The following is a 15,180-nucleotide window of genomic DNA, read 5'->3' as shown; positions in this document are numbered from 1 at the left end:
AGTCGCTCTTCAAACGGTTGAGCACCCCTGCTTAAGATGTTATAGCCTACGGCAATGAATATTATTAGGTAAAGTTCTTTGTAGTCCTCCTCCTGAATAATGTGTGCACTGCAGCCTGCATCTTGCATAGGAATTGCATTACAATGCACATGCTCTAGCTGATTTTTTCAGAAAGCTTACTTACCTACCTACCATCTCATGATAGACTAGTCTGCATAATCTTTTCTCCAGGTACTGTACACGTGACAAGTCCCACTAGAAAATGTTCTAACTATAATCAAAAGAAGTTCTGCATTAGCCAGAAGCTGCAGAGGCAAGTGTTCTATGACAGGATGTAAAGATACCATGAAAGTTAATGTTCTGTGTTTTGTGTCTCTTACTGTTTTTGTTTTTGACAATATATTCAGTTAATGAGTTGGTTCAAGTGACTTCTACAGTGAATAAATACCAATTAATCCTTCTGTATTTATTATTGTTATGCAGCTAGGCATGATATACAGTAATAAACTGCAAGGTTATCCTGTGCTGACAGCACTTGCAAGAGTTGGAACGCTGCCCCCCCTACACACTGCTCCAATCTACAGACTTCCCAGACAGCTTAGGTATTGTAACGCTTGCTGCAGCACTTGAAAACACTAAAAAGCAGCACATTTTTACTGTACATGCAGCCTGACAAAATATTCAATAACGCATTATTATAAAACATGTTGCGATGTTTGTCTATGAAGCGTTTTAACATTTAATGGCTAACTTCCTCCTTATAAACGGGTGTTGGTGGTTTACGTGTACATCTGCTATGAAAATTAGACACATTTGAAGAAGTGAATAGCTATATACTACCGTTTCATTGGGGCATATACTGTACCGCTGGCTTTGCTGAGAGTTCAACTTATCATTTTCTCCTCTCTACACTGTTTTTTACATATACACTGCAGATATATCTACTAGGGGCACATATCTAGACTTACGTTTAAAATAAGCGTCAATAGGTACCCACAAAGACAATACAAAAAAAGTATTTAAAACTTTCCTTGGTACTTTGTACCCTCCACTTTCGGGTAAGGACTAAGCGAGTACCTACATCACTGCCATGCACAACCACAATGAAGAGCATGTTAAATATAAGGACAAGGACTGCCAAACGTTATAAAAAAAAAATAAAAGGAGGGCTTGATGGGACCCAAGCAGTTACCGTATTTTTCGCTCCATAAGACGCACCTGACCATAAGATGCGCCTAGGTTTTAGAGGGGAAAAACAAGAAAAAAAATATTCTGAACCAATGGACTGCAGACACAGTACAGGAGATGATCAGAGACTGCAGCCATACTACAGGAGATAACCAGAGACTGCGGGCACAGTACAGGAGACGACCAGACTGTGGACACAGTACAGGAAATGACCAGAGACTGCGGACACAGTACAGGGGATGACCAGAGACTGCGGACACAGTAAAGGGGATGACCAGAGACTGCGGACACAGTACAGGGGATGACCAGAGACTGCAGACACAGTACAGGGGATGACCAGAGACTGCGGACAGCACAGGGATGACCAGAGACTGCAGACAGTACAAGAGATGACCAGACACTGCAGACACAGTACAGGGGATGACCAGAGACTGCGGACACAGTACAGGGGATGACCAGAGACTGCAGACAGAACAGGGAATGACCAGAGACTGTGGACATAGTACAGATGACCAGAGACTGCAGACAGTGCAGGGGATGACTAGAGACTGCAGACAGTAAAGGAGATTACCAGAGACTGCGGACCTTTGGGAAGGGAGGGGGAATGGGTACCTGAATTTGACAGGTACCCGCTCCCACTTCCGCGGCGTTGTCCTTCCTTCTTCCCGCGGCGGCTTCTGTGACAGCCGGGTGCCCACCGCTCATGGGACACCTGTCATGTGTCCCAGAAGACGCCGGACCATTCAAAAAGCGCAGCGCTTCTCGCGCATGTGCAGTGGGCACCCGGCTGTCACAGAAGTCGCCGCGTGAAGACTGCAGCGCTGGAGCGAGGAACAGGTAAGGTGCTGCAGGAGAGAAAAGCTGAGCGGCTGACCCAATATTCTGACATGGTGGCAGCAGAAATAACGGACCGTCCGCTTTACATTCGCTCCATAAGACGCACTGAGATTTTCCCCCCTTTCTTATGGAGTGAAAAAAACGGTACATTCATTAAAGTGTAAACTAGCAAGTGGTGATCGCTTTAGGTGTTGAAACAATGCTACAAGTGTCACTTAAAATAACATCTTTCAGTACTATCAACCAGAGGCCAGATTATAAACTGAAGATGTACAAGAATCAAATGAATCAAAATTTTCATGAATAAAAAAAAAAAAAATTGAAATAAATAAAGCAAATGCTAATTCTAAAGCTATAACACTAACCACAATTCTAACACTAAAGCTAAAAACTAGAGCCAACCCTAGCCTCAAACCAACTTTAAAGGAGGTTTGTGCTGCACTCCTGTAACCCGTTTTCAGCTGACAGTGGGAGTCACAGAGTCGGTTCAGTTTAAGGAAAGATCGCAACCATATGGCCGGAGTCAGCCACTCCTGCCCTCTTCACAGCTCAGCGCTCCATTGAGTGCTTGGGGGAGTGGGGTGCAGAGCCGTGACTGAGCGGCAAGGAGAACTGAGCGCTCAGTGGTGTCTGATCACTCAGTTCTCACCATTTGAGTTGGCAGGGGACAGATACAGCATCAGATTGATGCTGCATTCACCTATGTAGATATGATTTAATTTAAAAATAAGCCTTCTCTTTTAACACTAACCTTTGTTCTTTACCAAATTATGGATGGATCATGGGTGAAGGTGTAATGTTGATAGCAAAATAAAATGTCTGGAAGAGCAGATATTGGAGTGCAGCTTTCATGCATCTGTACCTTTCACAACCACCTTAAAACAGAACTATAGGCAAAGCTTTTTTTTTCCATTTTGGATAGAGTAAGGGGAGGGTTAAAACCCCTGTCAGTTTATTTTTTGAAATGTGTCCCATTGAGGAGATTTACCTTCACTTCCTGTCCCATAGTTGAAACAGGAAGTGCAAATTAAGAAAACTAAGAGAGTTGAGGGAGATCCTGTGACGTCATTGCACAAACCCAGAAGTGGACAAAAGGCGCTTTCTGCTGAAGTTTTGCTGATCCCCAGGTTTTAAGGGGCAATGTACTAATATTTTAAAGCAAACATACTACTGTGCACTGTATTTGTGAATGTATTTTATTACTGAGAGTTTTAAAGAGATAAAGCACAATGAAGGCTTTCTATTATTTTATAGCTGAGAAGCTTGCTGGTAGAGTGTTGATTCTTTCGCTGTGCCTAGCAATAAAATATGTAGAGAGAAGGAGGTCTGGTGGTAAAATCTGAAGATACCCAAAGGAGATGGCTGAAACCTCATAAAAGGGAAAAAGCTCATGGTGACTTATTTATTCCATAGGTCAAATTTCTCAGGTGAGTGATAGGTGATGGAATACACATGGTAATCACTGAATAAGAGTTGCTATAAGCACATGTGAAGTTATTATTCTCCAAAATATGGACTTTGTAATGGACTTTGTTGTTTTATTTTATACAAATGGACTTTGCACATGCCATATATAAATAAGCCGACTCATGGTTTTTTTGTCAGTATAGGCTCCATGCACACTAGTGTTTTTTTAAGCCCCTAGAAGCTGTTAATAGCCTTTTATTTCTGCTCCAAGAAGCTAAATGGTGTTATATTATGTATCCATGCACACTACATGCACTATTAGCATTTTTTTGACCTTCAGCTTCTAGGAGGAAAAAAAGTTTTTGCAGAGTGTTTTTCCAGCAGAAAAAAATGTTAAATGCTCCTAAAACTCTACCAACAGATTTTTTATAACTTTTTCTTTTTTTTTTGTTTCCACATGTACTGTAAAAAATGCTAATAAAATGTAAACGCTTCTAAACTCTATGAAAACACTACTAAAAACCGCTGTTCCCAGCATTTTTTAACCAGCATTTGTTGAGCTTAAAAAAAACAAAACAAAAAAACCACACGCTAGTGTGCATGGAGCCTTAATATTGCATTTATATAAATATTTGTGGTGAGGCCTGCTATGATGGTATATTAATGATTATGATTTATTATTTATTGGCTGGTATTTATACATAAGGATTGTGGCTGCACTGCACTTTTTGGCGTATTCATGTGTGATATCATCTCGGGTGTGATATCATCAGTGTCAGCAGCAAGTAGGGGATATACAGATAGTCTTGTTGGGTAAAAAATGAAGGTGTTGGTTGCACCGAGAATTACCCAGTTAAATTAAAGTGTTACTAAACCCACAACAGTAAAATCAGTCTGTATATGCAGGAAAGCATGAAACAACAAATCACCCACGCTCCTATATGTTGAAACAATATGTAGAAAAACTATATAAATATAAATTTCTAAATCTACTAAACAATGCTGCTTTTCAGAAAGTACAATAACACGAACACATAATATATAATAATAATAATAATAATAATAAACAGCACAAAAATAAAATGAAATCAAATACATAAAGTCCATAATCTTATGTTTTGAGCTTGAGTGCTCCAATAAATAAAATACGTGCTCAAAAGAAAAAAAAAAGTTAAAAAAAAAAAAAAAATATCCCATGCCTTAAAACAAAAATTATTTCACCACGTAGTGCTCAGTGATCCCTCCACTATGCTCTCCACATTCACCAGATATGATGGACTCCTAGCTCTGTGGGCTTAAGAATCAAAAATGCTAATTTCTGTTGGAATGTGCAAACAGATATATCCAGGATTCAATAGAGTGCCAGACCCATGGTTATGAAGTGTAGGTGCAATCCATCAATATATTCCATAATTCATCATACGTGTAATAGAGGGAAGCAGAAAGGACATTAATAGTGTAATACTGTTAAGCTATTTATTTTGTAAAAACAGCAATACATATTACACTCATATTTAATCAATAATACAAAAGCTGAATATATTGCTTGCATAGCCTCAAAGGTATACAGCAGTAACAAGATGGCTCCGGAGCGTGACGTCACACAAAACCACTGGAACCGGAAATTGTGTCAACGGGTTTCTCCCCTCCTACAGAGGCTTTTGTATTATTGAATAAATGTGAGTATAATATGTATTGCTGTTTTTAGCTAAATAAAGGAAATCTATTGGGGAACCCCAGGTCACCAGAACTGGTGTTCCTATTGGAAGATTTCCCCTCTATTACTGGGGACAACCCAAAATGTGAGATTTGTTTTTTTTTTACTTTCACTTTCAATTATGATAGTAAACAGAACAAACACAGGGGATGACTCTCACTAACAGGGGCACAGACAGCAATAAAAAAAAGGTATTCTAATCCCTCTCCACTCAATCCAAAACGAAAAAAAAGTTTTACCTTTAGTTACTGTATACTTTAATTTAGCCTTCCTTATTGACTCCAATACAGTTACCAAAATGGCAAACTTTGTCAAAATATCCTGATGCTTTCCACAAATTTCTGTGAACCAAAACCTCTACATTTTTCTCATTGCTACATACAAGTACTGTGAACAGTGGGTGACGATTACAATTTTATGCATTTGCTTTTTTGCCAGAAGATTTGCTTTATCAAAAGGTGCCACATATTGTATTCCAGAGCAGAAAGTGTTACCAATATGCACAGGCCATTACAGACTGGAAAACATTAGCACACTGCTTTTGCACTACATCAAACTTCATTACACCACTTTAGTCCATTTGCAAATCCTGACCCAGATGTACCATGTAATATCAATCTGAGATTAAAGAGAAGAAAAAAAACTCAGAGGATGGAAAGTCAATAAGCAGCAGGATGCCTATTAGCCATAATTATTTTGTACTCATGTGCTGTGCTTGAAGAATATTTTTAATGACTAATAAAGATAGATGCTTTAAATATTTATGTGTGTACAGAATTGGATTGCTGGGAAGAGCAATCACAGGAAGTCTGTCAGACAAACTGAATACTAGACAAAGACTACACTGCTCAATAACACATACAAAAACAAATTGATTAGTATTGATAAAGGATTATTTCACATAAACTGACTAAGCTGTGCTTTGCTACACCATTTACTGAACAGTAAACATAAGCATACACTGAAGGCAGATGCATATTGGTTGCTGTAAAATGAATCTATCACATGACTGCTAAGGAGGTAAGTGTCATTGGCTGAAATAATTTATATGAAAGCTAATCTGGATATTACAGGACCCCTTTGGTTGGTACAGGTCCCCCACAGAATGTAGCAGCCTATGCCAATGTTCTTTCTAACTAAACCCTCCAGTTCACTCCCTACTCTCCAAGCAGAATTTTCCCTAATTGAATTTCCAATTTACTTATCAGAAATCAGAAGCTCTCTACATTTTCCTTTTGCTCACAACAATGACAGAAATGTAAGGAAACGCCTCCCTAAATGGTTAGACTCAGCGATAAATTATTTAGGAACTAATATTCGCCCACTTCTTTTCAAAATCAAGCAAGACCTTACCAAATGGCCACTTTTCATGGTTTGGTGTAGCATATTAAAGATGAACATCCTACCTCGGATACTGTACCTTATGCAGACACTTTCGGTTTATATCCCTAAAACATTCCTAAAAAAATTAATTCCATACCTCCACTTCTTATGGGCCCAAAAACCCTTGAGACTTAAGTGATATTTTCAGACTAAACAAAGATCGAGGGGGCACAGCATTTTCACATATCTCACTTTGCTTTCCAACTTTTCAGTCTAGACTGATGTCACCATGGACCCAATAAACAGTGGGTGACAATAGAACAGGCCGCCACTACTGTTCCATTACAATTACTCCTGTGGTGTCCTGATGGAATTCCTGCATCTTAATTCACCTCCCACTATAGGCACCACTTGGGAAATATTTAGGAAATATTTTCCCCAGGTAGATACAGTTAGGTCCATATATATTTGGACACAGGCACGATTTTAGTTTTTTTCAGGTATTTACCAAAACATATTCAAGCTATATTTATATAATGGCTATGGGCTGAAAGTGCACACTCTCAGGTTTAATTTGACAGTATGTACATCCAAATTTGAGGAAGGGTTTAGGAATTACAGCTCTTATGAGAAGCCAACCCCACATTTTCAAGGGAGCAAGAGTAATTGAACAATTTATTCAAAAGCTGTTTCATGGCCAGGTGTGGCCTACTCCATTATTTCTTCATCAATTAAGCAAGTAAAAGGTCTGGAGTTGATTCTAAATGTGGTATTTGCATTTGCCATCTATTGCTGTGAACCTACATCATGCGTTCAACGGAGCTGTCCATGCAAGTGAAGCAGGCCACTGTAAGGCTTCAAAAACTAAACAAATCCATCAGAGAAATAGCCGCAACATTAGGAGTGGCCAAATCAACAGTTTGGTACGTTTTTAGGAAAGAAGAACGCACTGGTGAGCTCAGCAATATAAAAAGGCATGGACGGCCACGGAAGATAACAGTGCTGGATGATCGCAGGATCCTCTCTATGGTAAAGAAAGACCCATTCACAACATCAAGTGAAGAACACTCTGCAGGAGGTGTGCGTATCATTGTCAAAGTCTACAATCAAGAGAAGACTTCACGAGAGCAAATACAGAGGGTTCACCACAAGATGCAAACCATTCATAAGCCTGAAGAATAGAAAAGCCAGATTAGACTTTCCCAAAAAACATATAAAAAAGCCAGACCAGTTCTGGAAAATATATCTTTGGATAGATGAAACTAAGATTAATCTGTACCAAAATGACGGGGGAGAAAAAAAGTGTGGCTAAGGTTTGGAACAGCTCATGATCCAAAGCACACAACATCATCTGTAAAACATGGTGGAGGCAATGTGATGGCATACGCAGGCATGGTTTCCAGTGGCACTGGGTCATTGGTGTTTATTGATGATGTGACAGAAGAAGCCGGATGAATTCTGCAGTGTTTAGAGATATACTGTCAACCCAGATTCAGTCAAATGCAGCAAAGTTGATTTGACGGCGCTTCACAGTACAGATGGACAATGATCCAAAACACACTGCAAAAGCAACCCAGGAGCTTTTGAAGGAAAAGAAGTGGAATATTCTGCAATGGTCGAGTCATTCACCTCATCTTAACTCAATTGAGCATGAATTTCACTTTCTGAAGGCAAAACAAAGAACAACTGAAGAAAGCTGAAGTTAGAGCCTGGCAAAGCATCAGAAAGGAGGAAACCCAGTCTTGGTAATGTCCATGGGTTCCAGACTTCAGGCATTCATTGCCAATAAAGGATTCTCAACAAAATATTAAAAATGAACATTTTATTTATGATTTTATTAATTTGTTCAATTACATTTGAGCCCCTGAAAACGGAGGGACCGTGTATAAAAATGGTTGCAGTTCCTAAAATTTGAACTTGATATTTATGTTCAACCCCTTGAATTAAAGCTGAAGGTCTGCACTTCAAATTAATTTGGATTGTTTCATTTTAATTTATTCTGGTGACATACAGAGCCAAAAGTATGAAAATTGTGCATGTGTTCAAATATACCTTCCCCGCTCTTCCCGAAATTAGGAAATCTGACCTTACCCTCCAGGTTTGGATAATCCAAGCTTCAGAAACCTGGTACATGCAAGGATTTATACAGCCCAAGACTTCATTGTTCCTGGTAAATGTGCATTCAAGTTCGTTGTACCATCTAAAATGCAAGCTAAAGCTCTAATATGCAAAGAAGAAGCCATATCTGAATATGGTCATGAAACACATCTGTCTTCTCTGGGCCAAAGCTCATTTAAAATGGTCTTTGCAAAGTGGAAAAACAAATCGAAAATTTGAAAACCATGGGCGCTGAGTCCTCCAGACTAAAGAGGAGAGGGATTTTCCTGCTTGTTATCAGTGCTGTGTTCAAAAGCCTGCATCTCTGCTGATATGGGGGTGCATTGGTGTGTATGGAATGGGCAGCTTGTACATCTGCAAAGACACCATTAACATTGAAAATATATCTAGATTTTAGAGAAACATATGTTCCCATCTGCACAATACCTTTTTTCAGGGAAGTCTTTGCGTATTTCAGCAGGACAATGCTAAACCATATACTACATCTATGACAACAGCATGGTTTTGCAGTACAAGAGTCTGGGTGCTTAACTGGCCTGCCTGCAGTCCAAACCTTTCTCCAATTGAAAATATTTGGTGCATCTTGAAATGAAAAATACCACAAAGAAGACCCAGGACTTTTGAGCAGTTAGCAGTCTCCCAAAACTCCAGCAAGTGATCTCCTTGTTCCCAGTCATTTACAGAGTGTTGTTAAAAGAAGAGGGGGTGCTACACTGTAGTAAACATGGCCATGTCCTAACTTTTTTGTGATGTGTTGTTGCCATCAATTTCAAAATTACCTTATTTTTTTCTTAATATGGTATATTTTCTCAGTTTAAACATTTGATATGTTCTCTATTTTCAATTGTGAATGGGTTTATGAGATTTGAAAATCATTGCATTCTGTTTTTATGTAGATTTTATACAGTGTTCCAATTTTTTGATATTGGGGTTTTATATTAGATTGTGCACTTAGGGAGGAGTGCTGCTGAGCACCATCTGCTGCTGCTGCTGCTGCTGGTGCTGGGACAATGACTATTTAGCCAGGGTGAGCTGATCACTTGTTTCAATTTTTCATAACTTGATAATTGAAAGATATAAGTTCAACAATCCACATTATAGAGCAGTTCATGCATTTTGCTACCTGTAACAAATTTCCTTCCCTGAAAGCTCAAGTAGGGAAGTAGTGGATAATTTAGCAGAACAAATACCTCACTGACTAAGATTCTAAATCTCACATCCTAACAATTGAGTTTAAAATGGGTTTATTTAAGTCTATTGGTTTGAGGCTATCAAACCAATCCCATGCATTCTATAGGCATGGGTTTACACAACAATTCAGCCCCTGATGGGCTTAATTCCTAAACAGATACATTTATTTGTAGTACCAGTCTTGCCTGGATCAGTAGGTATTACATAATGCAGCCTTTCAGTATGTGTAAACAGTCTAATCATGCAATAGAAGCAGGTCCCAGGTGCCACTACAAGTCATCAACAGGGGACAAGTTCTATATTAGACTCAATGACCAGCCCATCTCTTGTAAGTGACTTTCTCTGCTTTGCACTGCAGTAGTCACACGTTAGGATTTGGTAGGCCATTGTGTGTCAACAAACCCATACCTGCAGGACAGAACTGCAGTCATTTTACTTTACATTCATTTCTGCTATCCTTCAACACATACATTGAAATAAGGGTAGTTTGAACATGTTTGTAATATTTGACAACAGCACTGTATAAGCTGGCATTCCCCACTAACCTAAAACTTTGGTTTTGCTAAATTCTGTATTTCTCATTAGCTGTTGGGTGGTATGTACGTAACAGAAAAAGTAGCAAGTAAATGTGAAATTAATAGCATGGACTCAGGACATGGACAGGCTGATCTGTTAACAAGAGAAGCAGGGATAGAGTCATGCGCTGCCAAAATACCCTTAAAGAGAAAAGATGCTGCCTGCACCAAAATGTGTTCCCACATAAAAGTGACAGAGAAAAAATGTGCAGTGTGGCACTGATAATAAGTGCATAAATAACAAAGGCCAATAAAAGAAAGTAAATAATATATCAAAAACCAATAAAGTGAAGTAAAAATAGATGTATCAGAAAAGACCCGGCTGACCATCAAACCAGTGTGTCAATCAATCCTCTTTAAACTCAAAAATAACAGTGCGGGGAAACGGGCTCAACAATACACATCCTGTGGTCTTGTAAATCACTTAGATCCTTCTGGAATACTACCTTCCAACTAATATCTGACATAACCAAAAGTGTAACTACCCCGAATCCCTCATTAGCACTTCTACATATCGAGATTGAAAAATTTCCCTCTCACTCCCGCACAATTATCACCCACATTCTCTTTGCGGCCAAAATAAACATCACTAGCCTATGGAACTCAAAAACCACCCCCTCAAGCACCTCACTGATTACAGACCTCAACTTCCAATGTGAAATGGAGAAAAAATGGGCAATCAACACTTCCTCCCTCCTTAAATTCAACCACAAATGGACCCGATGGTTAAATCACCCAAAATGCTCTGTACAACCCTGATAACACTCAACATAAAAAAACATCACCTAATCCCTGACTGGTACATCCTTCCCCACCTAGTTACACCTCTCCTCCCCCCTTTTCCTCCATCCCCCCTACCAATAACCCCCCTAACATCCCAACCCCTCACCAAAGTTTTTCATTCATATATAAATACCTCTGATGATATAGCTAATTAAGACCAAATTCATCAGTGCCTCAAAAGTGAAATAACAACTACACTGCTCAAATGTACAATGTTTATTGTATTGTATTATGATATGAATGAACAATGTTTTATTTCCTTTTTCTCCTTTTCTTTGAAAATCCTAATAAAAATATATATTAATATATAGTGCATGAGCACCAAATTACAACTGTATAGAAAACACTAAATAGACACAATTAAAGAATAAAAAAATAAATAATATTTACCCGGTTGATCATCAAACCAATATAAGGCAAATCGTGCAAAATCGAATCACATAAAATAATATAAGTATTACTGGTATGTTCAAAAGGAATACTCCCTATTGGTAAAATCTCTAATCTACGTGCATCAAAAATACAATAATCACCTGGCTGACAATCAAACACACTTTATTGGTTTTTGATATATTACTTTCTTTTCTTGGACTTTGTTATTCCCTAATCAACAGCGCCACACTGCACACAATTTTTTCTTGATCTGTTAACATTGGTTTCAGACAGAACACATGGCTTTACTTAGTGGTTTCTGATAATGTATAAAACAATCTAGGATATACATGCATTACAAAAACATGCCTTGATCTATGGGTTATGTTGTCTGGTAAAGTCTCAGCAATTTAAACACTATGCAGCAGAGCTTTCTTAGTCATAGATATAAAAGGTCATCAGAAATACCAAATGTTTTTTCTTACCAAACATTCTTCCATTAGACTGATCTGGCTAAATGTTCATTTTTATGCAATGAGCAGACAGCCCTAGAGCTGACCTTATCTTAAGGAAACTATGGAAATTATTTGGGAAAAATTTACTTCGGACGCTGCAATTTTTCTTCTCTGGGTCAATTGGTCAGGGAAGATCTCCAAAACTAACACCAGTGTACTCACAGACATTAAAGCGGAGTTCCTGCTTTAAAGTTCTGCTTTAAAGATTGGTCCCCTGCTCCCCATTAAAGATTGGCACCTTTGGGGAGCGGGGGCAGAACGGGTAGCCGAATTTGACAGGTACCCGCTCCCACTGTGATCGCCTAGGCAACCGTAAACGGACGTTGTCCTCTTACCCTCCCTCCCTGAAGTCTTGTGGGGCACGTGACAGGTCCCAGAAGACGATGGAGCCATTCAGGAAGTGCAGCACACTTGCGCATGCGCAGCGGGCACCTGCAAGCTGTCACAGCCGGGTGCCCACACTGAAGATGCTGGCCTCCTGGCATACAGGACGGCCGGTGAAACGGGCTGCAGCGGGGGCAATGCGGAATCGTGGGACGAGTGGCTGTTTTTTTAAAAGTCAGCAGCTACAGTTTTTTTAGCTGCTGACTTATTTTTTTACAGAGTGAGTGGAACTCTGCTTTAAACTGTCCTGTTGTTATTGATCAAATTGAATGATAATAAGCTCATGTCTATGGGTAAAAAGATAATTCACAATAAATTTTCCTATATGATTGCATGCAAATCTTTCCAAAAATAAGGTCACATTAGGGATATTTGCTCAGTCCAAAAACATGATTAACATTTGTATATTTGTCTAAAAGGTCATTCATATAAAGATCTTTCAGCAGTCTGATTGCTTAACTGCCTTTATGTCTATGAGTATGTTAAACCTCATGGGCTATGCCCTTTTTCAAGATCTACTAGCCATGCTATTTACTCTAGACCTGCCACCTGACTCATATTCTATATCCCTTATTGCAATACTCTGTTCTTTGCAGTTGTAAATTGTACTGTAACTGAAACACGTCTCTAAGAACCCTAAACTATGTTTTTCTACTGCATCACTGAAAGCAAAAAAAAATACCTCTTTGTTATTTGTGTGGACTGTTGCAAATTTGGGTCCAGTTCAAATACTTCATTATCCAACAGTCTTCTGACCGTCACATCGGCAAGCTGCTCCATTATTTGGAATACTTCACTGATATCAAGGAACATAGAAAATTCTCGCTCCTTTCCTCGTGCATGGACCACAATGATGTCTGCCATTAAAACATTGGATGTCTTTTCAAGTTTCTGGACCTCAACCAAAGGGATCACCAGTTTCACTTAGTTAAGAAAAAACAAGAAAAAATCAAAACATGATTGGTGCACTGTACAATTTCACTTTGCTTCATACAACTGTGAAACATGTTCTGGACAGTAAACTACAACAAAACAAACTTGTAAAAATGGAAGTAAGCATTTTTCTGTACTCTAGCTTTGTAAGCAATAAAAATGGAAGATGTGTATATTTTAGCTAACCATTCCAGTTTTTGTTAAGCAGCCGTAGCCTGCAGAGAAGATAATTCCTGACCCCTGCTGTACCTGAGTATATAAACAGATGGACCACACAGCACTTTAGCCAACATTATTGATATAATAAATACATTTACATCAGATATCATTTGTAAAAAAAATAGGAACATGACAAAAGGTAGATAAATCTGTCTGTTTTTTTATGAGAGCAACAACAAAATATATGGATTGGTAAAAAAAAAAAAAAAAAATACTTTTCATCCTGACACTGTGTTTTTTGTCATTTGATTTGCCCCTTTTTTTGTTTACATTTATTATGTAATTTTTAAAATAAATATTTAAAGTGAAACTTCAAGCAGACAACTACATGCCGGTAAAATACACATACTTATTGGTTAAAAACCAAATGATTTGTAATTATGTTTAAAGTGAATGTTACCCCAATATTTTATATTCCTAGTATGTGTCTGTTGTAAATTGTACTTGTGTTAAAAAGGTTCATGTTCTCTTTGTGTTTCTTCCTTTGTGTAAAATACCCTGTGATCCTGCCAGTCTTGAAGCTCTTTTCTACTTCAAACCGACCACGCTAGGCAGCGAAGCACATTCTTTCCAACGTGGTCAGTTTTCTGTCTGCGCTGGGAGTATAGTCTGCCTGTCCACCAATGGCCAAGACTTGTGATGACACCCCTTCCTGTACAGCTCTTCACTGGGTAGAGCAGTGAAAAAAAGTATTTATTATACACACACACACACACACACACACACACACACACACGCATGCATGTTTTGCCTTGCGTTTTTATTTTAAACTGAATGGGTCATTTTATAAGGTAGGGGTTGAACTACATATACTTTTAACCAGTCATGTGCATATCTGCAGCACAGCAAAGCCAGGAAAAACATTATACTTTCTGGTTCAGCTTTTTTGCATCCTAGATCACACACCAGAAAACCAAAAAGAGGTGATTATGTCTATTTATTTCAACAGGTTGTGGATAGAGTGGTGCAAAGGAGTTGCACTGGTAAACCAGCGAATAAGGGTGTCACCTGTCTGTCCATTATCGTATATGCTTATAAGTCCCATGACATTGGCTGCACATAGTAAAAAACATTTTTTGACAAGTAAAACAGTAAACATATTGTATCTAAATTTGAACGTTTGTCTAAAATTCCATATTAATACAGGATACAACCATAACAATGTGTCCAAAGCATGCTAAACTTTTTAATAAGGCAGGACAGAAGCAGCTGCAAACATTGTGTATGGTATCTCTGTAACTGATATGTTTTACAATGATATAGAGATGGGGGGGTCTTGTTCAGAGCAGGAGATCAATTTACACTCTATTTAAAGTATACAAGTAAAAAAAAACTGATAGAGACAATACAATATTTCCAAATTACATGACTAAAAAGAATTAGAAAAACGTTTTCACTAAATCTAGCCAATTTCCCCATCAATACATTAGAGATGGATGCCAGAATCCCCCGTGATGTGTCACTGTATGATGACAGTGGAGGACTAAGCAGGACTCTGCTTTCAGAATACGCTGATCAGTGCTGCAGGGCTGATTGAACTTAAGTTTTCCAGTAAGCCCATTCATCAGTAGATCTCAGACAGGACCAGCCATAAATCAAAATTCAGCAGGTCCATGCT

At 38.6% G+C, this 15,180-nt stretch overlaps 1 protein-coding gene across 3 annotated transcripts in view; it reads right to left on the bottom strand.

Annotated features, from left to right (window-relative positions):
* The window catches only part of TBC1D8 (TBC1 domain family member 8), a 121,452-nt gene that overhangs the window by 44,746 nt on the left and 61,526 nt on the right, over window positions 1–15,180 (bottom strand). For all 3 annotated transcript variants that reach the window (XM_089681257.1, XM_089681259.1, XM_089681258.1), the window contains one exon: window positions 13,093–13,333. In XM_089681257.1, the coding sequence (XP_089537383.1) occupies window positions 13,093–13,333 (241 nt within the window). The remainder of the gene's footprint in view (window positions 1–13,092; window positions 13,334–15,180) is intronic.

This window comes from Staurois parvus, unplaced genomic scaffold (assembly GCF_062004578.1).
Source record: "Staurois parvus isolate SC_StPar_1 unplaced genomic scaffold, SC_StPar_1.0 ptg000262l, whole genome shotgun sequence".
Classification (NCBI taxonomy): domain Eukaryota; kingdom Metazoa; phylum Chordata; class Amphibia; order Anura; family Ranidae; genus Staurois; species Staurois parvus.
The sequence above is the reverse complement of the archived record's forward strand: the minus strand, read 5'-3'. Positions and strand labels throughout refer to the sequence as shown.